At 37.3% G+C, this 25,405-nt stretch overlaps 13 protein-coding genes and 3 non-coding genes across 16 annotated transcripts, besides 6 other annotated features; 6 read left to right on the top strand and 10 right to left on the bottom strand.

Moving 5' to 3' along the window:
* Positions 1 to 165: 165 nt before the first annotated feature.
* On the bottom strand, positions 166 to 1,335 carry SHY1 (cytochrome oxidase assembly protein SHY1; the record flags this gene model as incomplete). The annotated part of the gene is made up of 1 exon (NM_001181241.1): positions 166 to 1,335. One exon carries the CDS (start codon positions 1,333 to 1,335, stop codon positions 166 to 168), a length of 1,170 nt encoding a protein of 389 aa, NP_011627.1.
* Positions 1,336 to 1,662: 327 nt separating this feature from the next.
* Positions 1,663 to 2,865, bottom strand: YGR111W (uncharacterized protein; the record flags this gene model as incomplete). The annotated part of the gene is made up of 1 exon (NM_001181240.1): positions 1,663 to 2,865. One exon carries the CDS (start codon positions 2,863 to 2,865, stop codon positions 1,663 to 1,665), a length of 1,203 nt encoding a protein of 400 aa, NP_011626.1.
* A 450-nt stretch (positions 2,866 to 3,315) lies between these two features.
* Positions 3,316 to 3,381: an origin of replication (ARS728; Autonomously Replicating Sequence).
* Positions 3,382 to 3,646: 265 nt separating this feature from the next.
* Positions 3,647 to 4,984, bottom strand: CLD1 (carboxylic ester hydrolase; the record flags this gene model as incomplete). Its single annotated transcript, NM_001181239.3, has 1 exon — positions 3,647 to 4,984. One exon carries the CDS (start codon positions 4,982 to 4,984, stop codon positions 3,647 to 3,649), a length of 1,338 nt encoding a protein of 445 aa, NP_011625.3.
* A 324-nt stretch (positions 4,985 to 5,308) lies between these two features.
* Positions 5,309 to 5,609: a long terminal repeat (Ty1 LTR).
* A 538-nt stretch (positions 5,610 to 6,147) lies between these two features.
* Positions 6,148 to 6,487: a long terminal repeat (Ty3 LTR).
* Positions 6,148 to 11,498: a mobile genetic element (YGRWTy3-1; Ty3 element, LTR retrotransposon of the Gypsy (Metaviridae) group; contains co-transcribed genes TYA Gag and TYB Pol, encoding proteins involved in structure and function of virus-like particles, flanked by two direct repeats; transposition is induced upon exposure to mating pheromone).
* YGR109W-B (gag-pol fusion protein) lies at positions 6,439 to 11,083 on the bottom strand (the record flags this gene model as incomplete). The annotated part of the gene is given in 1 exon segment (NM_001184381.2): positions 6,439 to 11,083. Coding segments are annotated over 1 exon segment (4,644 nt in total).
* On the bottom strand, positions 10,211 to 11,083 carry YGR109W-A (gag protein; the record flags this gene model as incomplete). The annotated part of the gene is made up of 1 exon (NM_001184380.3): positions 10,211 to 11,083. One exon carries the CDS (start codon positions 11,081 to 11,083, stop codon positions 10,211 to 10,213), a length of 873 nt encoding a protein of 290 aa, NP_058162.3.
* Positions 11,159 to 11,498: a long terminal repeat (Ty3 LTR).
* A 15-nt stretch (positions 11,499 to 11,513) lies between these two features.
* YNCG0030C lies at positions 11,514 to 11,585 on the top strand. Its single transcript has one exon. It is a non-coding gene; the product is annotated as a tRNA-Cys (tRNA).
* A 606-nt stretch (positions 11,586 to 12,191) lies between these two features.
* Positions 12,192 to 13,334, top strand: CLB6 (B-type cyclin CLB6; the record flags this gene model as incomplete). The annotated part of the gene is made up of 1 exon (NM_001181238.3): positions 12,192 to 13,334. The coding sequence occupies one exon, from the start codon at positions 12,192 to 12,194 to the stop codon at positions 13,332 to 13,334; it is 1,143 nt and encodes a 380-aa protein (NP_011623.3).
* Positions 13,335 to 13,641: 307 nt separating this feature from the next.
* Positions 13,642 to 15,057, bottom strand: CLB1 (B-type cyclin CLB1; the record flags this gene model as incomplete). The annotated part of the gene is made up of 1 exon (NM_001181237.1): positions 13,642 to 15,057. The coding sequence occupies one exon, from the start codon at positions 15,055 to 15,057 to the stop codon at positions 13,642 to 13,644; it is 1,416 nt and encodes a 471-aa protein (NP_011622.1).
* Positions 15,058 to 17,342: 2,285 nt separating this feature from the next.
* Positions 17,343 to 17,589: a long terminal repeat (Ty1 LTR).
* A 55-nt stretch (positions 17,590 to 17,644) lies between these two features.
* YNCG0029C lies at positions 17,645 to 17,740 on the top strand. The gene is made up of 2 exons: positions 17,645 to 17,681; positions 17,705 to 17,740. It is a non-coding gene; the product is annotated as a tRNA-Lys (tRNA).
* A 196-nt stretch (positions 17,741 to 17,936) lies between these two features.
* YNCG0028W lies at positions 17,937 to 18,018 on the bottom strand. The gene has a single exon. It is a non-coding gene; the product is annotated as a tRNA-Leu (tRNA).
* An 888-nt stretch (positions 18,019 to 18,906) lies between these two features.
* On the top strand, positions 18,907 to 19,704 carry VOA1 (Voa1p; the record flags this gene model as incomplete). The annotated part of the gene is made up of 1 exon (NM_001181235.1): positions 18,907 to 19,704. The coding sequence occupies one exon, from the start codon at positions 18,907 to 18,909 to the stop codon at positions 19,702 to 19,704; it is 798 nt and encodes a 265-aa protein (NP_011620.1).
* Positions 19,705 to 19,860: 156 nt separating this feature from the next.
* VMA21 (Vma21p) lies at positions 19,861 to 20,094 on the bottom strand (the record flags this gene model as incomplete). Its single annotated transcript, NM_001181234.3, has 1 exon — positions 19,861 to 20,094. The coding sequence occupies one exon, from the start codon at positions 20,092 to 20,094 to the stop codon at positions 19,861 to 19,863; it is 234 nt and encodes a 77-aa protein (NP_011619.3).
* Positions 20,095 to 20,324: 230 nt separating this feature from the next.
* SRB5 (Srb5p) lies at positions 20,325 to 21,248 on the top strand (the record flags this gene model as incomplete). Its single annotated transcript, NM_001181233.3, has 1 exon — positions 20,325 to 21,248. One exon carries the CDS (start codon positions 20,325 to 20,327, stop codon positions 21,246 to 21,248), a length of 924 nt encoding a protein of 307 aa, NP_011618.3.
* Positions 21,249 to 21,458: 210 nt separating this feature from the next.
* Positions 21,459 to 23,276, bottom strand: NOP7 (mRNA-binding ribosome synthesis protein NOP7; the record flags this gene model as incomplete). Its single annotated transcript, NM_001181232.1, has 1 exon — positions 21,459 to 23,276. The coding sequence occupies one exon, from the start codon at positions 23,274 to 23,276 to the stop codon at positions 21,459 to 21,461; it is 1,818 nt and encodes a 605-aa protein (NP_011617.1).
* Positions 23,277 to 23,557: 281 nt separating this feature from the next.
* On the top strand, positions 23,558 to 24,109 carry GTF1 (glutamyl-tRNA(Gln) amidotransferase subunit F; the record flags this gene model as incomplete). The annotated part of the gene is made up of 1 exon (NM_001181231.3): positions 23,558 to 24,109. The coding sequence occupies one exon, from the start codon at positions 23,558 to 23,560 to the stop codon at positions 24,107 to 24,109; it is 552 nt and encodes a 183-aa protein (NP_011616.3).
* A 180-nt stretch (positions 24,110 to 24,289) lies between these two features.
* PCP1 (rhomboid protease PCP1) lies at positions 24,290 to 25,330 on the bottom strand (the record flags this gene model as incomplete). Its single annotated transcript, NM_001181230.1, has 1 exon — positions 24,290 to 25,330. The coding sequence occupies one exon, from the start codon at positions 25,328 to 25,330 to the stop codon at positions 24,290 to 24,292; it is 1,041 nt and encodes a 346-aa protein (NP_011615.1).
* Between the last annotated feature and the right edge of the window lie 75 nt (positions 25,331 to 25,405).

Below are 25,405 nucleotides of genomic sequence, written 5' to 3'. Positions count from 1 at the left end.
TATGGATAAAAAGGTGTTAGTTATGTACAAGTTTAAATTATGTAAATGTGCCATATCCGAATCATTGTAGTTGCAAAACTAATGTGGAAAACCGTTTAGGCAGTGCTCGTGAAATTACGCGCTTCTTGGATAGAGTTCGATAGTATGGGCAGAGGAGTTTGCCGTTTACATATATTTCCTTGAATGCTTCAGTTTCTCTTTCATTAGTTGGTCTTGGGACACAACGCCCCCTCTTTTCGCCTTCCTAAGAGCCACAATGAGGAAGATTGTGCTCAAAAACGAAAGGCCATACCACGTTACCAAATATTGTAGATGGTTATTCTTTAAATCAATAGTGGGCTTCCGGCCTATGGGAACACCTGCTTTGATAAACTGTCGTTCATCGAATTCAATTGTTTGGTCTGTCGGCATTTCCTGCCTAGAACGAGGCTTCGATGTATTATTATCAACAGCTTGCGTTCCGTTTACAGCAGTCGTAGGTTCTCGTTTCCAGAACTTCCACAGGCTAGAGGTGGAATTGTTTTGTGAAGCCTCGTTTCTTGTGTGTTCCTCGATTATTGGATGGTCCTTCATGTCATACAAGGCTTGAAATTGAATGGGCGTGCACCCTGATGATCTTGCCATGTCATATATGTCTGGCACCTGCCACAATCTAGAATTTGGATCCTTTTTCGCCCATTGTAGCGAGCCTCTTTTCTTTGGAGGTCTTACTAAGCAAACCACTTTCAAGTGTTCTTCTTGAGGCAACGACAAATGGTGTAAATTTCTTGAGTCAGGAGCAACTTTTTCTTCACTTATCCACCCTCTTTCTATCAGAACTTTCTCACCGGTGTCATCTCTAATGAACGGTGTAAACAGAAAATAACCCTTTTCTCCATTTTTCTTTCTTGGACCAACAAACATCTCTTCATTGTGAAGGAAGTGTCCGGTAAGTATAACTTTACGGTATTCCCAATCCTCGCACATGTCAGGTGTAAATGACTTAGGAAGTGGTATTGGTTCATAAGTAAGTTTAGTTTCGCATGCCGCAATCAGCTTGGTTTTCCACTTCAATCTCCTTACTTGCCAAGTTCCCAAATAGAAGGATATTATTGGCATCGCGAACATCAGACCCAGAACAATTTTCTTGCCAAAGGATCTTTCTCTTCGAGAATCATCATTTGGGCTCTTACCTGTCTTGATTGGTTTCCAGTCTACAGTTGACGTTATGATGCCTCGGTACTGTTGATTTCTTGAAGCTAAGAGGTACGTGGATTTGCCAATAGCATTCTTAGTCGGAATTGATGCAGCGATTGAAAACCAACGGTAAGTGGACCTGGCGCCTAGTAGAGACATTGCTTTCCTCTTTTATTAAATCCTGAGTATGGGTTACTGAATGCAAAACGGTTAAGATGGCCCTCTGTTTTCAGTAGTCGGCGTTATAGGTGAAAAATATTTCATCATTGCATAAGAATCCCTTAAATATACTCGGCTACATCAATGCGAGCTACAAAGAAAACTGAAAGGAAAAATGACACATACGTTCAGAAGTACTTTTAGAGAAGAGCACAGAAGAGGTTCAATCTATTACCGTATGTATTAGTATATGTGAATTTTAACAGTAAATAATGATATGTAGTTTGAAACCTTGACTTTTCCTGTATAAGCAACACAATATTTGACTTAAAACCAACAGAATTTGGTATTGTTATCCCAAATTACCTGCTCGGCTGTATATCCTTTGGGGGGACGAACAGCACTGATGGAACCGTTTTCTGAGAAAACTTTAGATTCATTTTCAAGCTCTGTTAATAACTGAAACAATTGTGGGTACTTTTTGATGGGAATTTCTTCGTCCCAAAATTCTAATTCTTGCAATCCATGAAGCTTTGTCTCTTCTATGGCCTTCCTTAGTAATTTTTTGAGCTTCAATTCTTTCCTTTGAAATGTTTCTTCAGGTATATGGATTTTGACAATAATCAGAGAATCACCGTTCCAATTGTGATGCCATATGATGTGGCTGTTATCACTCAACGCGTATCCAAAAAACAGATTTTGCTGGGCTTTTCTTCCTGATTTATTCATGATAAAAAGATCACGATACTGAAACCATGTGAAAATGTCAAAGTCTGGCGCAACGGTAAAAACAAACTTCTCTGGGTTTTCTTTGTGTAAACTTAATAAGCTTTCTTTGAACTGTGTCTCATGTAGTCCTACTAAACCCCTGTAATCATCAAATCCCAAGTACTTACCATCATGGTCATCATCTTCTCCACAGTATCTCTCAGTAAGTTCATCTAATTTAGAAATGCGGTGCAAGGGAACATGCATACTCTCGTATCCTAATGCGGAATAATATTCTCCGACTTCGCTGTAAAGGTTAATCACCAAATTTTTCAATTCTAGTACGGTGTTAGCGTCATCACGAATCTTGTCATAAAATTCATTCAGTTTGATAATCATCTTCTTGGCGTAGCCCTTGCCGCGATGGTTTTCAAAGGTAAAGACGCCCCCAATGCATACAATCAAAGCTGGCTCGATTTTTCCATTAGAACCCGGATGAATACAATATCCAATCCTGTTTAAAGTTTCGCAACTGGAAACAACTTGACTAAATTTTCCATTATCTGGCAAAGATCGATCCTTTAAAACAAAGTACTTCTGCCCAAGCCACTGGTAACTTTTTGGGTATTTTGTCATCATTTCATTTGATTTATTCTTTTGAGAAATCTCTGAAGACCCTAGCAATTGTTCCCTATCAGCGTACTGCTGCACGGTCAGAATACCTTTCCAAGCTTTTGCATTAGCAAGGTGTGTCCATCTTTTTAACTCAGGATCGCTATAACATTCGAATATTAGGTCATCGTCATTTGATGAGGCTGTCATTCTAATCAACTTCTACAAGTGAATATGTGTACAGAACACTACAGTAGCTAACAGAAGAAGTATAAAGTCGCTAACCCCTGGAATTTATTGTGCATTGTTTTTTTTTTTTTTCAATTTTTCATGTTCTTTCAAGTGCTAGTGTTTCTAACCCCCGAGAAGCATTAAGTGGGTAACAATATAATTGTGAAGACAGAAGTTCCACAAAATCAACTTAATCCAGAACCAGCCGTCAGGGATATTTGAATCTCTGATCCCGAATGGGCTTGGCTGGCTGCAAGAAAGAACAAAGACAAGGAGAAACAGAGTAGATATTATTCGTAATTTCGTTATCTGAAGGATTCAGTGATTTAAGTAGAGTTGGACGTACCTTAAACCACAATATTATTTGTATCGAAAATCTTTAACTTGTGATAAATAAAAAAAGATCGTCCTTTTGTTGCGCCTAAATGTTAACAGTAAAATTATGTTTGTTTATATCTTCAATACATTATTATAGAAACAAAATATAAACAAACTTTGGAACTAAATAATTTTTATAGAGCCCAACTACTCCATAAAGACAGTGGTTCTATTGGAAAAATAGTTACACAGAAATGAATTGTTGAAATCGTTGACTTTAATATACAGTTCATGCTGTATCTAAATTATTATTATGAACAAAATAAAACAGCGACCGGTGTTGATTGCAAACGGTAATTTCATTTTGAGATAAGAAGAAAAATAGCGGCGAAAATGTATGTAAAAATTTCGTTATATAATGTAGATGCACAAGATTTCTTCATTATATTTTTTGCATTTCTTTCGTAAGAATATTATTGAAAAACTTATAGTTATCCAGGTACAAGTGATGCCCTGAATGAGGAACAATGATGACGTTACTTTTTTGTTTCAACTTCTCTTTCAAGAATCTTGATACTCTAAGTCCACCATTCACATCCATCCAATCGTCATCGCCATAAAGCCAAAGCCAGTCACAATTACTATTCTTTAAAATATCAGACTTTTTGCCATCGAATAGCTGCTGCTCCAATGATAGTCTTGGTTCACCACCACATTTCAAAGCAAAGCTTAATAAGTATTCACCTGAACCACGTTTATTGAAAATAGCATATGCGTATCTATGCAAGGCTTCAAACCGTTTTGACTGTTCTGGATCACCATTCAAAATGTGCTTAAAGCGCCGATATGACCATCCACTTGTAATCTTCGAACCTAACTGGCGAAAATTTCTTACTAGTGTAAAAGGCGAGATATTTCTGTCCCAAAGCTTGACATACCACCAAGGAGGCGGTTTCCATTTTTCAACCTCTGAAGCAGTATTGTTGAAATCTCTATAAGACACGCCTGCTGGGGAACAAAGGATCAGCTTTTTAAAAGATGGAGATTCCTTATATTTTTGCAAATATAAAGCCATCAAGTAAGACCCTAAAGAATGTGCCATAACAATGTTTTTCTCAGGTCGGTTCAAAAGATTTCTTTTACTAAACCATGTGTGTATTCTTTCGTGAAACCAATCTTGAACGCTGTGAATATTATCTCTCGGATACTCGAACGGAAACTTAGGTCTTGAAGAAAAACCATACCCAGGCAAATCGATGGCATGTATGCACCACTCGTTATCCAATAGTGGAATATCCTCAAAATTCTTGATGAAAAAACCCAATCCGGCGCCATACCCATGAATGAAAACCAGATGTTTTAAGTCAGCCTCAGGCACTGAGGTTTTTCGAGGGCGTATGCAAAATTCATTGATGTAATTGCCCTCATCATCAACAACAGTTCTTATAAGTCTTGCTGTTTTTGATTCCGAAGGAGTGGGGTAGAATGGCAGCGTTTTCAAAAGTTCAGTCTGGAATGCATCCTCGTTCTTGATAAAATCTCGGAAGTCCTTAACAGAATCTTCTAAAGGGCGAGGAAACAAGCTTGGGACTCTATAGATAATCTCCCTTAATGGTATTGCAGTTGGTGCTGACGGAGTTCTTAATATCTGTTTCTCTGTAACATCTCTTGCGGAGGCTCTAGGGGACTGTGGCCGTGTATTCGATGAGTCAGCCCCTCTAAGAAGTTGAAAACCTTTCAAGGGTCTTCTTATTATGGAGTTTAAAGTTGACTTGAACATTAAAAGGCTAACCCTTATTAATCAGTATAAGTATTAGTGTACCTTTCCGTTATCCTTGTCAATAACGTGCTTGAGTGCTCATTGCAGCTCACTTTTATGTTCTATAATGTATCAGCCACTCTAGCATATTTCGGGGATTATCCAATAACGAACGGCGGAAGCGAAAAAAATAAAAAGAGCCCTTTCAGAAACAAACTACACCATCAATTTACACAAAAAAGGCTGAAAAAGGCAAAGGTGAAAGAGGCTAAACACTGACAAAATGTTGTGATAACTCCCAAGTCTAATCTGCATAAAATTTACAAATTATATATGTTCAAATAAGTTAGAATAGAAATCAAATAACCTCCGTTGATTAGTCTTCATACTACTAGTATATTGTCATATATAAGTGTAAAAAGATGACATAAAATTGAGAATCAGTCGTCAAATTTCACAGAAGCCGGAAAACAAGGATTGCAAATGCAATAAGATAATGAATGACAATGTATAAAACGAGTAAGAAATGATAATAGCATTATGCGGAGATATCGGTTCCATTTTGTGAATTCCTATATTATGAAGGAGAATTTTTGGTATACTCCTTTTACATAATGTTGTATATAGCATATAATAAAAGTGGAGTTAAAAATGTTGGTAATTAGAAATTAGAGGTGGTATTAATGAAGATTTAAATATGAATCTTAACCTTTTTACCATATAGGGGGGGGTATAAAAATACATACCGACTATTTCATCTTCATTATGACCGATATACCAATAACGAGATCTTTTACTATAGTTTCAATGTAACGACCCATATCCTTATAGATGAAAACACCAAGTTGATCATTCAAAAAAGTAGATCGGTAACTTTACTGTCCTTCCATAATCACGTGCTTACCTATGGTTATCCATCCTGACATATTAATGACGAACTGCATCTGATTACTTATATGATCCTAATGGTTAGTTATAAAGAATAATGAAGTCACTATTCTGACAATAATTTTATCACGAAATTCACACACTTCCATTGATAACGTAAGTAATTTACAGTACAATTTTGCTCACGTTTTAAGCCGCCCAGGACAAAAAGATGCTCATCACAGCTACTCCGGCCATCGTGGGTGACATTCGTATAGTCATATTCCCATAAATAGAGCATCCAAAATGGAACTTTCTGTTGTATTACGGGCTCGAGTAATACCGGAGTGTCTTGACAATCCTAATATAAACAGTCTTAGGGAAGTAACCAGTTGTCAAAACAGTTTATCAGATTAATTCACGGAATGTTACTTATCTTATATATTATATAAAATATGAATCATACTAAGTGGTGGAAGCGCGGAATCTCGGATCTAAACTAATTGTTCAGGCATTTATACTTTGGGTAGTTCAGCTAGGGAAGGTCGGGTTTTGTCTCATGTTGTTCGTTTTGTTATAAGGTTGTTTCATATGTGTTTTATGAACGTTCAGGGTGACGTATTGTCATACTGACATATCTCATTTTGAGATACAACATCTTCCTCTCTCTCAGGGTTGTCTTGTGTTTCGTAGAGTTGTCTAAAGTTGGCTAATATTGATCTTCGTGTTCTTTCGGGAATTTGGCAAAATTCAGCTTCTGAGTATTCTACTGAAAGTGTTGGGTCTACATCTTGCATGTGACATAAGTAAGTTTTGTGTGTAGTATCTATTCCTATGAGTGCAGTAACTTCGTGTGCTCTCTTAATTCTTTCAGTGGAGCTGATTGGTTTATTCTTTGGGTACGCGTCTGGACGGTATACAAACTTTTTCAGGAATTGTACATTAATAACTCTGTGCTTTTTCTTGTGAGAGTTTAAATCTAGTTCGTAGGCGTTATCGTTTATTTTCTTGACAACTCGAAATGGTCCGACGTATATTTGTTGTACTTTCATATAAGCACCTTTCTTGAAGTATGCATCTCTATGCACTAATACGTGATCTCCTATGTTTAACAATAAGGGTTTACGTCTTTGATTGTTATTAGTTTCCATTTCGATTTGAGCGTGTTCTAGCTGTTCCTTCGTTTGGATGGTAAGGGCTTTGAGGTGTTTGGCAAGTTCTACGGCAGTAAAACTTCTTGCGTTGACTTCGTCATCTGACTTAATAGCAGGGGTATTCGGTAAATATCCTAAATCAATTTCAAATGGTGATTTTCCAAGTGTTCTAGTAGGTGTAGAATTGTAAACAAATTCGATTTGTGGTAAATATACATGCCAATTCTGAATATTGGTTGAAGCATAGGCTCTTAGTAACCTGTTTAATGTCTGTATCGTTCGTTCGGATTGTCCATCTGTTTGGGGGTGGTTCGCGGAAGACATTGTCGATTTTATTCCTAGTCTTTTCGTGAGTTCTTGATATTTGTCGGCGGTCATACGGACATCTCTATCACTGGTTATTGTCCTGGGAAAACCATGATATGAAAAAATGTATCGAAAGAGTAGATCTATTAGTTGTGTTGCGTCTAAGGTTTTCCTTGTAGCTATGAAGTGAGCGCGTTTCGAAAAACGATCAACTACGACGAGGATCATATTCAAGTTATTTGATGTCGGGGGTAATCCTGTCACAAAATCCATTGATATATCAAGCCATCTTCCTTCTGCTATAGGGAGTGGTTGTAATAGTCCATGTAAGCGTGGTCGGTGTGATTTTATTAGTTGACATTGTACGCAGGTCCTGATGTATTGTATGATCGAATGTTGTAATTTTGGCCAATAGTAAATTGGGCTGATTTTCGCAAGGGTCACTGTTACACCAAAATGTCCTCCAAATAAGGTATGGTCATGATATAGTCTCATAACTGCGTTCTGTTGTTTTATTGGTACTACTAGTCGGTCTTGGTAATAGATCATTTCGTCTTCTAGGGAATAATTCTTTCGGAAGGTCTCTGATAGTTCGAGTTTCTTCTGGTAACTACGGAAGGCTGACATATCTTCAGGTGTGACGTTGTGTTGTGTCAATTCTTTCATATGAATTAAGACAGCACTACATAATGGGTCTGATTTGTAGTAAGATTTCCAGCTTTCTGTGTCGATAGGTCGGGATGTTTCGGGGGTTATAGTATATACGGCACGGGATATGGCATCTGCGACAACGTTCTTGGGTCCAGCTAGGTATTCTAAGGTGAAGTCATATGTGGCTAGGTCATCTAACCAGCGTTGCACGCGTCGTGCGGGTTCGTTCTTGTTTTGTAATGATAACAAACTAATGTGGTCTGTTCTTAACGTGAAATGCTTTCCGTGAAGCATATATCGGAAGTGGTGGAGTGCTTTGATAATTCCAAGTAGTTCTAATTCGCCAGCAGGATAGTTTTTCTGGGCACTCTCTAAGGATTTAGAGAAGTAACCGACGACACCAACAAGTTTGTTCTTGTTGTCGACTTCTTCTAGAACAGCACCAATGCCGTCTTTTGAGGCGTCTGTTGTAAGTCGGTAGTTTGCTTTGTTGTTGAATGGTACTAGGACGGGGGAGTTACACAAGGCGTCTTTTAGTTTATCAATTGCCTTGTCTTGTTTTTCTGTCCATTGACTTTTGTCACAAATAAACAGTTGGATTGGCTGTGCAATCTTGGAGCAATTTGGAATGAATCGTCTGTAGTAATTAATCATTCCTAAAAATCTCTGTGCTTGTTTTACTGTTTTAGGCGTCGGAAAGTCTCGGATTGCTGCACATTTGTGCTGTAGTGGAGCTATTTTCTGGATTCCAATACTATAGCCTAAAAACTCAGTTTCTTCAGATGCAAATTTACATTTTTTCTTCTTAACAATGAGGTTCTCGTTCTTTAATCTTTCTAGTACCGTGTCTAAATGTTTCCAATGTTCTTCTGGAGATTCGGAGAATATTAATATATCATCAAGGTAAACATTGACGAATCTCAGGTCTCTAAATGTATCAGCCATGTATCTTGCGAATGTACTAGGTGCATTGACTAAGCCAAATGGCATGACGGTATATTCATACTTACCGGATGGTGTGACAAAGGCGGTTTTGTAGCGGTCTTTGGGTTCCATCGGGATCTGGTGGTAACCACTATGCAAATCTAGCGTGGTAAATATCTGGGCATTTCCAATACGGCTCAATAGGTTGTCGATTCTGGGTAATGGGAATGGGTCGGAGATGGTAGCTTTGTTCAGGGTGCGGTAATCGACGCAGAGTCGGAAGGTACCGTCTTTCTTCGGGACGAGGACTACAGGGGAGCTGCAAGGCGACTTTGAGGGAACAATGAACTTGTTATCGAGCAGTTTTTGAACTATTTTGTTGATTTCTTGTTCGTTCTTTTCTGTAACATGGTATGGCTGTAGTCGAGGTAGTCTTGCGCCAGGTTTAATTTCAATATCATGTTTTACGGGGATGTTATTAATGTCGGCAGGTCTTGGTGGGAGATCATTACGTATGATCTCTCTATACTTCTGTTGTAACCAAACTGGCAAAGTGCAAAAGGTGTCCTTATTGCTGTGATCAGTAGCATTAGGTTCTACACTCTGAATGGTTGAGACAACGTTGGAGTATTTTCCATCCTCTTCTAGGATGCTCGCTTCTTCAGGTATCGGGAATTGCGCAAATGTACTTTGAGTACTACCTGGGTTATCAAGGGTCGTAAGCGGGTCAATTGCTGCAGGAGTAGTGGTTGCAAGAGACAGGGTTTTGGTTCTGGAGTCACCACGATTACCAGCGGATTTCGGGTCAGTTGCTTCGAGAATGGTGGGGGCAAAAGACAGTTTTATGTTTCTGGGGTTACCACGATTACCAGCGGAGTAGGTTCTAACGTTATTAACGGTTTCGGAGCGATAAGTCTTGGGCTTTAAGGAGTCGGGGCTCTCTCTGGTATTCAGTACTGTGTGCAGGATTTTCGGGTAGCGGCGTAAGATTGGATTTCCAATTAACAATTGGTAGTCCATGTTATCCAGTATGTACGCGGCTAAAGTTATATGCAGGTCATTGATTTTGAGGTCAATGGTGACTGCTTCGGATGTAACGGCGGATTTGGTGGCTACGAATCCTCTAAAACGGAGTGGAGGGGTCTCGTAGATTTCGTATTTGAGAAGTTCTACAATATCTCTTCGGATAAATGACGTGGGTGATCCACTGTCAAACAGGGTTTTTACTTTCGTGTTTTGTATTTTTATGGTTTTTTCGGCGGTATTGTCCATCTCGGGGATGGCGATATAGTGTACAATTGGTAAGGTTTTGATAAAAGGAGTTTGTTGGTCTTTTGATTCGAGTTCAAGATCGGTTAGAACTCGCCTTACGTGCTCTACATTCGTTCAGGCGATGTCCCTCTTTCTTACAATAGAAGCATAGCCGATTTTTTATACATTCTTCTCTAGATGGGTTGTTATTTCTCCTGTTTCGATGATTTGACATTGGTTTATTGTAAGATCTTCTTGTCCTTACGGTATGGACGTATCCATTCTGGGTCAGATTATCTTCTGAATCATAGTCAGAGTCGTATTCTTCTTGTAAGTGGGTTGTGGCACCGATGATAGTGTCTCCATCAGCATCAAGTTCGAATCCTGGGAAGAATCTTTCAGTTAGTGCAGTTGTCTGGTAAGCCTCTTCCATGGCGTCTTTTAATGTCTCTGGTTTGTGCATTCTGACAATATTATAGGTTTCCTTTGTCAATAGCCTAGTATATGTCATTATGGCAGCTTTTTCGGTCATGAAGTCTGGTGGCATTCTGTCCCAAATCTTTCTGAATCGTTGGTTGAGACGCTCAATACCAAGTTTAGCTTCGGAAAGTTGCGTGATTGCATTAAAGATTTTATTGATATCTGGTGGCTTATAGAAATGCTGATATAATCCTTGTATGAATGTGTCGAATGTTATTTCAAGTATACCTTGTTCTTGTACAAAGTCATTAGCCCACTGAGCAGCGGGGTTTAATAAATGTCTTCTGCAGTACACAATACGACTGGCATCATTCGGCCAAGATATCATAGACATGTTTAACATTATTTCGGAGATAAAGTTTTTCAGTTTATGCGAGTCATTTCTACCTCTGAAGGTCAAAGATGGTTGGATCGGGAAGTTAGGAAGGCATTCTACTGGGAGTTTTGGATAATTTCCTCCTCCTGGGATTTGATCCATAAAGCTCATACTGGGGTGTGGTGTAGCTAGGTTCGGCTTTTCGATGGTTCGTTTGAACAATTAGTAACCTTTAACGCTACCAGGTGTTGTATTACGGGCTCGAGTAATACCGGAGTGTCTTGACAATCCTAATATAAACAGTCTTAGGGAAGTAACCAGTTGTCAAAACAGTTTATCAGATTAATTCACGGAATGTTACTTATCTTATATATTATATAAAATATGAATCATACTAAGTGGTGGAAGCGCGGAATCTCGGATCTAAACTAATTGTTCAGGCATTTATACTTTGGGTAGTTCAGCTAGGGAAGGTCGGGTTTTGTCTCATGTTGTTCGTTTTGTTATAAGGTTGTTTCATATGTGTTTTATGAACGTTCAGGGTGACGTATTGTCATACTGACATATCTCATTTTGAGATACAACACTTTCAGAAAATCAAGCTCGTATGGCGCAGTGGTAGCGCAGCAGATTGCAAATCTGTTGGTCCTTAGTTCGATCCTGAGTGCGAGCTTTTTATTAACTAGGTGGTCCTTCCATGAAAGTTTTTTTTTTTTGAAGATGTTCTTTTTTTTTTTTTGGGCCTCATTACAATGTAAGAGGTTATTATGTGTTACATGAGTAAAGCTAATTGACGCAAGCAGGTAATGAAGAAAGCCCTATATTACCGTATAGACAATGGGCGCGTCCCTAAAGAGGATACCAAATAGCAGTTTTACGCGTACCACAAAATTTAACGACCAACGCGTATTCTTCGCGTTTTTTTTTTGCGACGGTAAACAAAAAAAGGGCCCTCTGCGGTAAAACAAGTGGGTCTACCACAGGACACAGGACTTGGTTGTTTCTACTCTCCCTGTGTATCCTACAATTGGCAATTGGCAATTCGCAACCTGCGTTTAAATATTTACCGTTTTAGCACATTGATTACCTTTTTTGCTAGGGTTAAGTTTTTGCCTTTTTCTTATTAACATATATATAACTGCTTCATTTCATACAAGTGACTTTTATCTTTTATTAAATAATAACAAGCTTCACTAATCTAGCGTTCATACAACATACAAATCAGTGTGTTGAAAATTATTATTCTCTGATATTCTCTCCCTCCTTTTAAATTTTTAAAATGAATTGTATCCCTAGTCCAATTAGTGAAAGGAAAATCCAAATTAATAATGAAGATTGTATAGGCAAGGAAAATGCTTTCCATACCATTCCAAGAGAAAGTTCAATTAACTTGACACCTCACTCTACGAATGAAAAAAAAGTTCTATCCGAGGTAAACAGTAACAAAATCGATTCTTTACAACTCCCTCGAGGTAAATTGCAAAGAGATTCCACCCATTTGGAAAAAACAAGAAAGAGACAATTATCAAATGATTCAACCGATCCTATAGAGCCAAAAACTGTGAAAAAAATAAAATGTCATCAATGGAAAAATTTGGATTCGATAGAGATGGATGATCCATTCATGGTAGCAGAATATACAGATTCTATATTTTCTCATCTTTACGAGAAGGAAATCCAAATGCTACCGACACATAACTATTTAATGGACACGCAATCTCCCTATCATTTGAAAAGCTCCATGAGGGCGCTGTTAATTGACTGGTTGGTTGAAGTTCATGAGAAATTTCACTGCTTACCTGAAACATTATTTTTAGCGATCAACCTGCTAGATCGATTTTTATCACAAAATGTTGTTAAATTGAATAAATTACAACTACTATGCATCACTTGCCTGTTCATTGCCTGTAAATTTGAAGAAGTTAAATTACCAAAAATAACAAATTTTGCGTACGTGACTGACGGTGCTGCCACTGTCGAAGGAATTAGGAAGGCTGAGCTATTCGTTCTAAGTTCTTTAGGTTATAACATATCTCTACCAAACCCCCTAAATTTCATTAGGAGAATTTCAAAAGCTGACAATTACTGCATTGAAACAAGGAACATGGCCAAATTCATCATGGAATATTCGATTTGTTGTAATAAATTCATCCACCTGAAGCCATCATATTTAGCTGCAATGTCCATGTATATCGCCAGAAAAATTAAAAATGAAAATTCCAAATGGGATGAAACTTTTATTCATTATAGTGGCGGCATTGATATTGAATCAGATCCAGCGTTTAAGGATTTTATCAGTGAACTAGTTGAAGATATTGCTGTACCTGATACGAATCTAGATTCCTTGAGACTTAAATACAAAAAGCCTAAACATGGCATGGTTTATTTCAAGGTTTTTGACTGGTGTAAACAAAAACGTTGAAACATAGATCAAAATTATAGCCAGCTAACCCCCTGCATCTTAAATATCATCGATAGACATACTTCTTTATTTCTTTTATGTATTCAAAAAAAGAAAGAAAATGCATTATTCCTCACTTTAAAGATAATTTTCCAATTATGGGAGAAAAAATTTATAAATGAATTAATTATTACAGCCTACAAAACTGATACCGTGTGATAATATATATGAGATAACCGTTATATGAATAATGAATGCCTGATTTTTCTATAAAATAGATGATAAAGTAAGGAAGTGAGATTTTGGTTTTCTGTGTAGGCTAGCACCTTCACTCATGCAATGTCATAATATCATATCCATTTTTCCTTACCTTCAATGCCCATTCGATAGAAATTATGGAAGCCTTTAAAAATCTTCTCGATTGATATTTTTTCAAGAACTCGTCGTGAATAGTAGATCCAACAAGATAATCCATCAGTAATTGGCAAACGGGATATAGTTTTGCCTTTGTGTAACCACCACTATAATGGATTAAGTTGCCATCCCAGGTGCCCTTGCCCAGCATTTTTCTCGAAAGGAACATTGCCGCTGAGGCACATAATGACGGTAATATCCCGATGAACTTGAAGTCCACTATAGATATTTCCATTAGGAACTTCGCTAACGTCCTAGACTGGATATCATAGTCATCCGCTTTTGATATTCTCCTTAAGAAATTCATTGGGTTAGCGAAACTAATTTGAAAATCGAGTTTTTCCAATATAAATCTTTCACCCTCTTTAATATCTTCCACAGAGCATGCACCGTCTGTCTCGTACGCAAAATGTTTTATGCTAGGGGAGTATATTTCCTCATACTTAGATGCGATGAACAGGCATGATGTACCAACCAGTTGCAATCTATTTAACTGAACCACCTCTTCACAAAGAAATCTATCCATTATGTTTATGGCCAAATATAGAGTTTCCGGCAGAAGGCCAAACTTATTATGAATCTTGATTATCCAGTTCACCAAAATGTCTCTGTTTTGCTTAATATTTTTATGCTTATAGAGATTCGCCTTATTTGGCAATGTGATTATTTCCAAGTGATGCAAATAATCGAAGATATCATTAACCTCTTCGCTCACCATTAAGGGATCATCACAATCTTCTTCATCTAGGTCATCCCATTCGTACTCCTCCAGAACCTCTTCTTCTGTAGTCAATTCATGGAGTTTGAACTTTTTCTGGTCATCCTGCTCTACAAGAGTTGATATTGGCCTTTTTTTTTTGGAATCTTCTCTCATTATTTTTTTCTGCCATTCCATTTGAGTGGAAATAGACTTGTTCTCAGAGTATATCAACCGATTACAGCTCAAGGCAGTCGAATTCGTATGAAAAGAGTCATCATTTGAGCACTGCTGCTTTTCTTGCTCGGAATATCCATATTCAGGAATATTTTCCTTATTGTTTAGTACTTCTTGTTTCACCCCCTGTCTACTGTCATTAAAAGAGGAGGTGAAGTCATCGGCTCTCGAAACATCATCCTTTAAAGGAAAGAAGTTGTTCAATTTTGAGAAGTTCTTCATCCCAATTTTTCTGTTCATAGAAATCTCTTGCAGGATATTTGCATTATTTGTGACATTACCGAGAATGGTCCTTGGGACGTTTCTCTTTTGTAAGATATATTGACTTTCGTTTACCCCCTTCTCTTCATTACTATTAATGGTTCTACTATTCTCTACCAAAAGGGATCGTGACATTATGAGAAGATTAAAGCTTCCTTTGATGGTTGATATAACGGACGAAAATATTTTGGCTCTGTTCTTGTTGGTAGATCTTATTCTTAATTACGCTTTTGTGATCTAAACAGCTGCACCAGTTAGCAACTTTAATAGTTTTAAGAAACTATACCAAGAGCCACAAGTAAAACTGTCGCTGGAAAAACCGAAGACACTAAAATTGCAGCCTGCTCAAGTTTGGCCGAATGTAAAAAACACAATACAACCAAAATTGCCTAGAATAGATCACCCTAGTATCTTCTTCTTACACAGAAGTGCAATAACTTCTATTACTTAATATATATAACTACACGCCGTATTCATAAAAGAAGGATCAAACCCGTTTCTGCAGAGGAAGACGAATGAGGAAATCACAAACAAAACAAATTGGGCAGACCGTATGCGGAACGCAAATTGAAGTAATATGTTATGTACGTTCCGCACCTAACTTGCAGGATACCCATAAATGATGCTGTAAAAATGCAAGTTGAAAATGATTAATTAATACAACAAATTTAAAGTTACCGTTGACGTGAGTTTTATGGTGCTTCTATATTTTGTGTCCGCTTCTTGATTGTTGATGTTTTTCCTCTTTGGGCGGTTGTAAACAAAAGGTCGTGCCCGTTTTGTGAGAGCCCCTACTCGAAAACGGTAGTGAAAAACCGCCCAAATGATGCATCTAGTAAAGAAAACTAATTGAAGCGCGTCTGTGTGTGCCTGCTTCAAGAATGACACTGGGCATGCATAGCCTCGTTGAAAAGTCCACTTGCAATACGACGAAAGAGGAGCCAGTAGCACATAATTAATCGGAGGGAATCTCGATCGTGTCCTATTCAAATTTGGAAGAAACGCCTTTTTTAACAGAGCGGGCGGACTTTCAATAAAATTGGATGCAAAAAAAAAAAATGACTGAGTACAAGCGAAGCTTACTAAATAATTGGATAACACCATGAATGATATTATGGAGCAATTCGATAGTTCAAAAATTGACAAAGACAATGCTTTTACGCATCAATAAAAAATGCCGTAACTGTTGCAGTTTTCAGCGTTAGTTTCAATTTTAAGATTATTTTTACTATGAATAGAAGATAAATATTTTCATTTCCCCCCCAGTTGTTGTCATTATGAACATATAAAACATTCATTTACTCTTGTTTATTATCATTCATAGATCAAGAATATATGGTAAATAACGCAAGAAGCTCTTGGAACAATCGTAATGATAAAATAGAAAAGAACAATTGCGCTGTAAATTCTTACGTCCAAAACAATTGTAGTTTAATGCGGGTGAAAATACGTTAACATTAGGCTTGTTTCCAACGAGAACTGTGGCAAGGAAATGTAAACATTAGCATTGCAAAGTCTCTTGCCGAACCTATAGATTACCGATTGAACTTGGCTTGCTACGTATTTTCGAAGTAGTGGATATTTTCATCTTGATTGATTTCTGCTAAAATAACAATCAGTTATCTTCCGCATATTACTCATGCAACAAACTGAAGCTATTATTTACCTTACATCGAATTTTCAAGAAGCGATGATAAAAAATGGTGTGAAATTATATGACCTGAAGACCAGAATTAAACAATCATTGAACCTGACAGAAGCTGATGCACGAAAGTTGATACTTTAAAAAGTATTCTGCGTAAGAAAACCAAACTTAAATATTGCCTTCAAAATTAATTTGTATCAATTGCACGAACAGTTGATGGACTATTATGTCATGAAGAAGAACCGCTTCAATTGCCAATATACATAAAGCTAATAGCAATGATATAAATAGAATTTCGGAACCACCGTTAAGTCCTACTGGATTTTCTCGGTCTGAATAGAATGTTGGAACAGGTTGGTTGCCATTCCCTACATATGTAACTATGGTGATAATCTGAAACAATGAAACGGGATAGTAACGTTTGTTACGCGCTCCTTTGTAGTGCCGTCGCACTGTTTCAAAGTAAATAAACGATAAACGAGCCACTTGCGCAGTAAGTGTAACAGAAGTGGAAAATCTACTAGTGGAACGTTAACGTGGATTCAACCCGCTAAGATGGGATAAAGTTTAGGGGAACGGGTGCGAGAAATATATGAATCTTGGAACAGTTTTTGGGATTCATTGTTATCAAATGCCATATTAATGGGCATACGGAATGCATTAAAATTCCTCCTCGAGAATATAGAAATCCCCAAAAAGGAATCTGTAATTGTACATGAAAATTTTATAATTTTTATTTTTCCATTTTGTATGGTATCATTCATTATTCTATTAAAGAAATTCGTGAGTAATCTGATAATCATTGAGATTCCAGTATTGGTAAACGCTATTATACTAGGTATATACATAATATACTAGAAGTTCTCCTCCAGGATATAGGAATTCTCAAAATGGAATCAGTATTTCTACATAATAATATTGCGATTATTTCTCCTTCCGTTTTATATATTACATTATCCTAATACAGTATCAATCCTTGCATCTTAGCTTCTATTAAATTTAGTGACTGTTTCTCAATCTTTATCTTTTACTAGATAGCAAGTACAAGAGAGTACTACAGAAAAAATGAAGAACTCATCCTTGTTAGCTCAGTTGGTAGAGCGTTCGGCTTTTAAGCGTATTTGCTTAAGCAAGGATACCGAAATGTCAGGGGTTCGAGCCCCCTATGAGGAGTTCTTCTTTTTTAATTTTTTGGCTACAATAGCCATCAATGGAATGTCCTTCCTTTTAGGTGTCTTTCAGCTCACTCAAGTCTAAAAAAGTTTTGTGGGGTAACAAGGAGCCACGTATGAATACTTTTGGTACATAGAAAAAAAATGCTATCCTAACAGCCTAATTCTTATTGAAGTGCGTAGATTCAAAAAAATATTGATACCCGCGGGGTTTGAACCCGCGCCTCCGAAGAGATCAGGACCTCGACCTGACGCCTTAGACCACTCGGCCAGAGTACCAATTCATCTGTTGGGTAAGGGAATAAAGCAAACGCAATTTATAAAAGGAAGATACGCCATTTAAGTGAAGCTTTGCAAAATCAAGTCAATTACTCCGGAGCATGACCTTTTGAAACCGATCTAACTCCTTTAAAATACTAATTTGAAAAGCCCTATAAGTGGCAATCCACGCAGACCATACAGGTTGAATCTTTACAAAATCCACAAGTATTTTCATATCTGAGGCATCTCTATTGATAAATGAGGTGTGTCCGAACCATCTCTTGAAAGGAATAAAACACGAAAAATGAGATTGAAGGAAGCTCATAACTTCATGTCGCTATTTCAATTATCTCTGAATTGTTAAGAAATTCTTTTTATAAACGAAAGAAACGTTTGAACAATTGGTGCAACATTACCACTTTGTACGGAGCGTCAGAAAGAACGCACCTCATCATTATTATGAGAACAGTACGATAACTTCTGTCTGAGATACGCTTCGTTGTTATAATACAAGTGAAACCGCCACGGATAATTAGCAGCAATTGAACACAAGGGATATCATTTGTGTGACCTTTGTTCCTCTCATAGTTGCTGTGAACCCTTTAGTAACTATTAATGTTTATTTCATGAGACTAGTCAAAACATTCAATAACAGTTTTTCTATATGAGAAAAAAAAAAAAAAAAAAAAAAATGAAAAAGCAACAGTACGATTATTACACTGACTATGCTGCAGTTTCCGCAATAGCAAAATTGTGTCACATTACACGAAAGAAAGAAAGAACGCTATTTCTTATAAGAGCAAACTGTTGATAAGTTTATAGCAAGAATAAAAAGGGTAAAAAGTCATTGATAATAACCACTGCTGTGACTATATATAATAAGAATCGAACTGTAAAGTTAAAGCAATGGTGTTCGGTCAGCTGTATGCCCTTTTCATCTTCACGTTATCATGTTGTATTTCCAAAACTGTGCAAGCAGATTCATCCAAGGAAAGCTCTTCCTTTATTTCGTTCGACAAAGAGAGTAACTGGGATACCATCAGCACTATATCTTCAACGGCAGATGTTATATCATCCGTTGACAGTGCTATCGCTGTTTTTGAATTTGACAATTTCTCATTATTGGACAACTTGATGATTGACGAAGAATACCCATTCTTCAATAGATTCTTTGCCAATGATGTCAGTTTAACTGTTCATGACGATTCGCCTTTGAACATCTCTCAATCATTATCTCCCATTATGGAACAATTTACTGTGGATGAATTACCTGAAAGTGCCTCTGACTTACTATATGAATACTCCTTAGATGATAAAAGCATCGTTTTGTTCAAGTTTACCTCGGATGCCTACGATTTGAAAAAATTAGATGAATTTATTGATTCTTGCTTATCGTTTTTGGAAGATAAATCTGGCGACAATTTGACTGTGGTTATTAACTCTCTTGGTTGGGCTTTTGAAGATGAAGATGGTGACGATGAATATGCAACAGAAGAGACTTTGAGCCATCATGATAACAACAAGGGTAAAGAAGGCGACGATGATATTTTAAGCTCCATCTGGACTGAAGGACTACTAATGTGTTTAATAGTTTCTGCGTTGCTATTGTTCATTTTGATTGTTGCACTTTCTTGGATATCTAATTTGGATATCACATATGGTGCGTTGGAAAAATCAACAAACCCAATAAAAAAAAACAATTAATCGTTATATATACTCATATATTTGAAAGAAACATATGTAAGATTGGGTTATTTGCATATATATCCCAATCATCCATAACATTTAATGCTACTTTTTTTTTATTTAGCCTCTACTATTTTTCTTGTATATTCTCTTCTAGCAACATATACTACTCAATCAGTCTTCCTTTTTATTACCATCAACTTTGTGATCTTCAGTATCCTCGCGGAACGCTACAACAATGTAAACGATTAGAACAACATTGGCCATTGCAGCAGCTAAACCTCCACTAATTAAGGTATTTGGCGTAAATTGCTGAATAATGAAAAAAGTGAGTACGGGCAGTACCACCATCGCTGCAGTAAACAGCATAAGTTTATTAATCACCGCACGAGGAACATCTACAGCCATTATTTGATTCTTTTGAAGTCTTGGTTAGTTTCTACTATTGCTTTCCAGTATTGCGTTCATTTTAGCTTGCAGGTTAGTAATATATAGTGAGAGCTCTTTTGCCTTTCTTTTATTTGAAAAAAATAAAATAACCTAGAAAATTATCAAATATCGAAGACAAACAACCAAAATAAAAAAAAAGGTAGAAAATTGAATTTTCCAGCCAAGGTATTCCATATTAAGAAGAAAAGATGGTTCAGCAACTAAGCCTTTTTGGATCTATTGGTGATGACGGCTACGATTTACTAATTTCAACTTTGACCACAATATCAGGTAATCCTCCGCTACTGTATAACAGTTTATGCACTGTCTGGAAACCAAATCCATCTTACGACGTCGAGAACGTGAACTCTAGAAACCAATTGGTTGAACCAAATAGAATAAAACTTTCCAAAGAGGTGCCATTTTCTTACCTGATCGATGAAACAATGATGGATAAGCCATTAAACTTTAGAATCTTGAAATCTTTTACAAACGATAAAATCCCGCTTAACTATGCTATGACACGGAATATCTTGCACAACACAGTTCCGCAAGTCACCAACTTCAACAGCACAAACGAAGATCAAAACAACAGTAAGCATACAGAAGATACTGTAAATGAAAGTCGAAACAGCGATGACATCATAGATGTCGACATGGATGCAAGTCCCGCCCCTTCAAACGAGTCATGTTCCCCTTGGTCATTGCAAATTTCAGATATTCCTGCTGCAGGAAACAATAGAAGTGTTTCAATGCAAACGATAGCTGAGACTATCATATTATCTTCAGCTGGCAAAAACTCTTCAGTATCCTCGCTCATGAACGGATTGGGTTATGTATTCGAATTTCAGTATCTTACAATTGGTGTGAAATTTTTTATGAAGCATGGTTTAATACTTGAGTTACAAAAAATTTGGCAAATAGAAGAAGCAGGCAATTCACAAATAACAAGCGGAGGGTTCCTTTTAAAAGCATACATCAATGTTAGTAGGGGGACCGATATCGATCGTATAAACTATACAGAGACTGCCTTGATGAACTTAAAAAAGGAACTACAAGGCTATATAGAGTTAAGTGTACCCGATAGACAGTCAATGGACTCGAGGGTAGCACATGGAAATATTCTAATATAATCATTGGCACCTGGGCATATTTTTACAAAATTCACTCATATAGTTATACAGAACAACAGTAACCACTTTTAATGTACAGGTATTTCTATATCTACAAACAAAAATGTGTAGTTATATATCTAATGTTGCTATACCGAGGAATTATAAAGTAATAAAGATGTTAAATTAAAAGACAAAATTTTTGAGAGGCTATTGGAAAAGAAGAGAAAACTATTTCTTGGAATCTAGTTTATTCAGTTTAGCTTTTTGTTTGGCAATTTGCTTCTTTTTCTTTTTTAAGTTCTCAGCTTGTTCCTCCTTTTTAGCATTAGAATACTTCATTTTTTTGTAAAGTTTCTTTTGTTTGTTACTCATCATTATCATTTTCAATTTCTTTTCTTCTTCTTCTTCATCCACCTTTCTCTTTTTGTTCTTTGACTTATTGACATCCTTATCAGCTTCTGAAGTTTCAGAATATTTGATACCTTGTGCTTCCAATTCAAGCTCTTTTTGAGCTTGTAGCTCTTCGTCATCGTCATCATCTTCTTCTCCAGCAACAACTTCTTGATCTTCCTCCTCAACTTGATCTTCACTTTCACTTTCACTTTCACTTTCTTCTTCTTCGCCTTCTTCGACAGGAGCAGTTGGATCGTAACCAATAGCATCACCCCATGGGCTTAAGTGAGGTGGAAGAGCCTCCCCTGGAAGATATTTGTTGGCAGGTACCAATTCGCCTTTATTGATACAATCAAATATCCACTGTGGCTGAATATACGTTCTGCCAGCTACCTTGTTTTTCAAAACTGGCCTGTCAACAATTTGATGAGTGACCTTGGACATGTCAATATCCTTCTTATTTTCAATTTGGTCCATAGCAGCTTCACTGATGACATTACCACCACAAGATAAGATCAAGAACTCAAGAATATCGATCGGAACTTCTCTGCTAACGTAAAAAACAAATGCAGAAAACAAAGAAGCAACAGGAGAATCGTACTTACTTGGCTGTATTAAGATGTCACCCTTGTTCTTATTGTTATCCTCGAAAGTATCTAGTTCCGTTTCCTCATTTTGTTCCTTTTCTTGTTCCTTTTCTTGTTTCTTTTCTTGTTCTTCCTCCTTTTCTGTTTCATCAGTATTTGCCTCATCGGCATTCAAGGCAGACTTTAATGTCGATGCGTCCAAACTTTCAACTTTTACGTCTTCCTCAATCTCAGTTGGGTCAAGTTTTAGTAGGCTGTCTTCTTGTCTGGATTCTAGAATATATGATGACAAACCACTTATGATTTTATCCTTTTTAAGATCCAATTTTGGCGGATAAATCAACCCACTATCGGTGTATAACTTATATAGGACGAAATGCAATAGAGTCGAGTAGAATTCTAAGAAGGTCAACATAATTCTGAAATCAACGTCACTGGGGATGTTTTCTGGAAACTTGAATGGAACTAACCATCTAACTTCTTCACCCTTAATATTGGCTTGATAATAAACACCTTTAATGGATACAAACACTTTACGAACCAAGCGTTCCTTGGCAACATAGGCTAACCATTGATTACAGATTTTCTGAGCATCATTGATAATTTTCGAGGAAACCTGGTTGGTAGAGGGCAAATTAGAGAAAAGAAATAACATATTCAAAGCATCATCAATATCCCTTATAGCATCTGGGAAACTTGGATAACGCTCCTTGATAATATGGTCTAAAGTATAACTATCTCTGTTTTCCTCTAACCTTTTAGCAGAAGAGACTTCTCCCCTACCCAAAGCCCTTGTTAGTTTCCTAGCAAAAGTCTTGTGTTCTCTAAATTTAGCCAAAACGGGCTCATGCATTAGATATTGAATATCCTTAGCATAGTAAAAAGTAGTTGGTGCAGTAGAGCCCTTGTTTGCCTTCTTTTTATTTCTTGGCTCTCTAGGATAGATACCTTTGAATATACATAATCTTCTGAAATCAGCAAGAGAAACCTGTAATTTTCTCACAGCTTGAGATCTGGTAATAAAGTTTCTTGCGTTACCTCTGGTGTTTTTCTTCTTGATTCTCATTGTATAAGTAGGATACCGCTGTTACTATACTATTTTCTACAGGAATAAAATGTATTCCACCAGCAGGATTTACTACACATCTCTAATTAACCTTCCAAAATTTTTCATTTTTTCTCATCTCATCTCATCGCAAAAAATTTTCTTTAATTTTTTCAGGCAATAATAATAGTCACCACAGACGACATGACATTATTCTGTAAATATAACATCAAGGAGGTAATAGTGACTAGCATTTAGGCTTTTAGATCGAACTATTTGCACTTACCCATAGTGCTAGAACGATGTACAAAACATGGCGTCTATGCAGAACACATACAGTGGGTGGGTTATGCCATGATGGAAGTCATCGGTTCGTATCTACGGGAGGGGCAAAGATTGGTAAAAAATTTGAAAATATGAATCAAATAAGGGATTATTTATCAAGACCTGTATGGTCCGTCCACGAATATTTAGGCATAAACACTAAAGAGGAAAAACTAGAGCCACCGTCTGCTGAAGCTGTAAAAAAATTGTTGCGGTTATCAGGTCTTCCCTTGGAAGGAGCAGATATTAAAGAAATTCAAATGCGACTTGCCAAGCAATTATCATTCATCAACAAACTCCATAACATACCTGTCGAAGGTGAAAAGCACACCAAGGAATATGATGCTCGGTTGGTGCAAAGAAATACGAAACAGCTGAACTACACAAAGCTACTTGAAGGCATCAGCCACCAAAAGCAGGATGCTGAGCTAGGAGAAGTTAGCGGATCTTGGAAAGCAACTGGACTTGCCGCGGAATCCAAAAATGCATATTTTGTTGTCAAAGAGGGACTACTCAAAAACAGGAAGTAAGACTTAGAAAAGTAACACATACGCTCTATTCTATATATTCTTTTGCCTATGAATTTTCTTGTACATGTACCACCACGATAAGGCTGAAATATTTTTCAAATGCATAAATAAGATTAAGTACATAGAAGACATAGCAGTATTTACAATATTTCGAATGAGAATGTGTCTTTTTTTAAGTGATTAAAACCACCTACCAGCAGCCTGAAGGCGACGCTGCCTTTGTTTCTCTACAGCTTTACTTATATACCATCCGTACAAGACCCCCATCATAGAGCCACCTAAATGCGCAGCGTAATCAAATGACCCCCATCTTAAAGCACAACCAGCTGCATTCCATGCCACTGAAGCCAAGAATGCTACCCAAGCCCCACCTGGGACTGGGAAAACAAACAGCAAAATTTTAGCGTGTGGGAATAGATATGAAAAACATCCTAAAACCCCAAATAGCGCTCCACTGGCACCCAAGCTAGGTCCGACAATGGCTAGGCGTGCCAGTTTTGGATACCATAACGAAAACAAAGAACCTGCAATGGCACTATTCATATATAAGGAGAAAAAATTGGATGCTCCCAACATTGTTGCGAGTGAAGTACCAAAGGACCACAACGCTAGCATGTTCATACCTAAGTGCCAGAATTCTTGATGTGAAAACGCACTTCCGATTATCGAAATTTTGCTAGTTACGTAATCCTTTTGCAGCAACATGTACTTCTGTAGAAACCTCCAGCATTTGGGTAGCTGCCATAGTCCAAATACGGCAACATTGATGCCTAATAACGCGTATACCAGATTCTTTGGATGCGTCTTAAAATACGTAAAGGGTGGAACGTGCTCGAACAAATAAGGGGAGCCAAAATATATTCCTGCCATTAAAGAGAGCCCCAAAATAGTCATAGAGCCCAGAGGATTGCCGCCGCTTCTCTGCTGCTGGTACTGCTGAAACCTGTTCAAACGTACGTATCGATTAGTAGTTTCTTCATTGAATATAGGCTTCCACCTTGATTTCAAAATTGATGTTTGAGAAAAGAACCGTTTCGGTATAATTTTCTGAAGATTTGTGACATTGTCCTCTAAGTTGGGAGCATTTTTGAGTATCGACGTGCTCTGGGATCTTCCAATATATGATACAAAAGTCCTCGAAGGTGAAACCGAAATATTACTGCGGAAAAAAATTCTTGTAGCAGGTCGAAGACCGAGCATAACAGAGCTTACACCTGACATGTTCACACTTGGGCAATTTATTACTTTTCACTGTCTGTATATGTCAGTTGCGAAAGCTGTACCCTTTTCAGTCGT

This window comes from Saccharomyces cerevisiae, chromosome VII, assembly GCF_000146045.2.
Source record: "Saccharomyces cerevisiae S288C chromosome VII, complete sequence".
NCBI classification, from domain to species: Eukaryota; Fungi; Ascomycota; class Saccharomycetes; order Saccharomycetales; family Saccharomycetaceae; genus Saccharomyces; species Saccharomyces cerevisiae.
The sequence above is the reverse complement of the archived record's forward strand: the minus strand, read 5'-3'. Positions and strand labels throughout refer to the sequence as shown.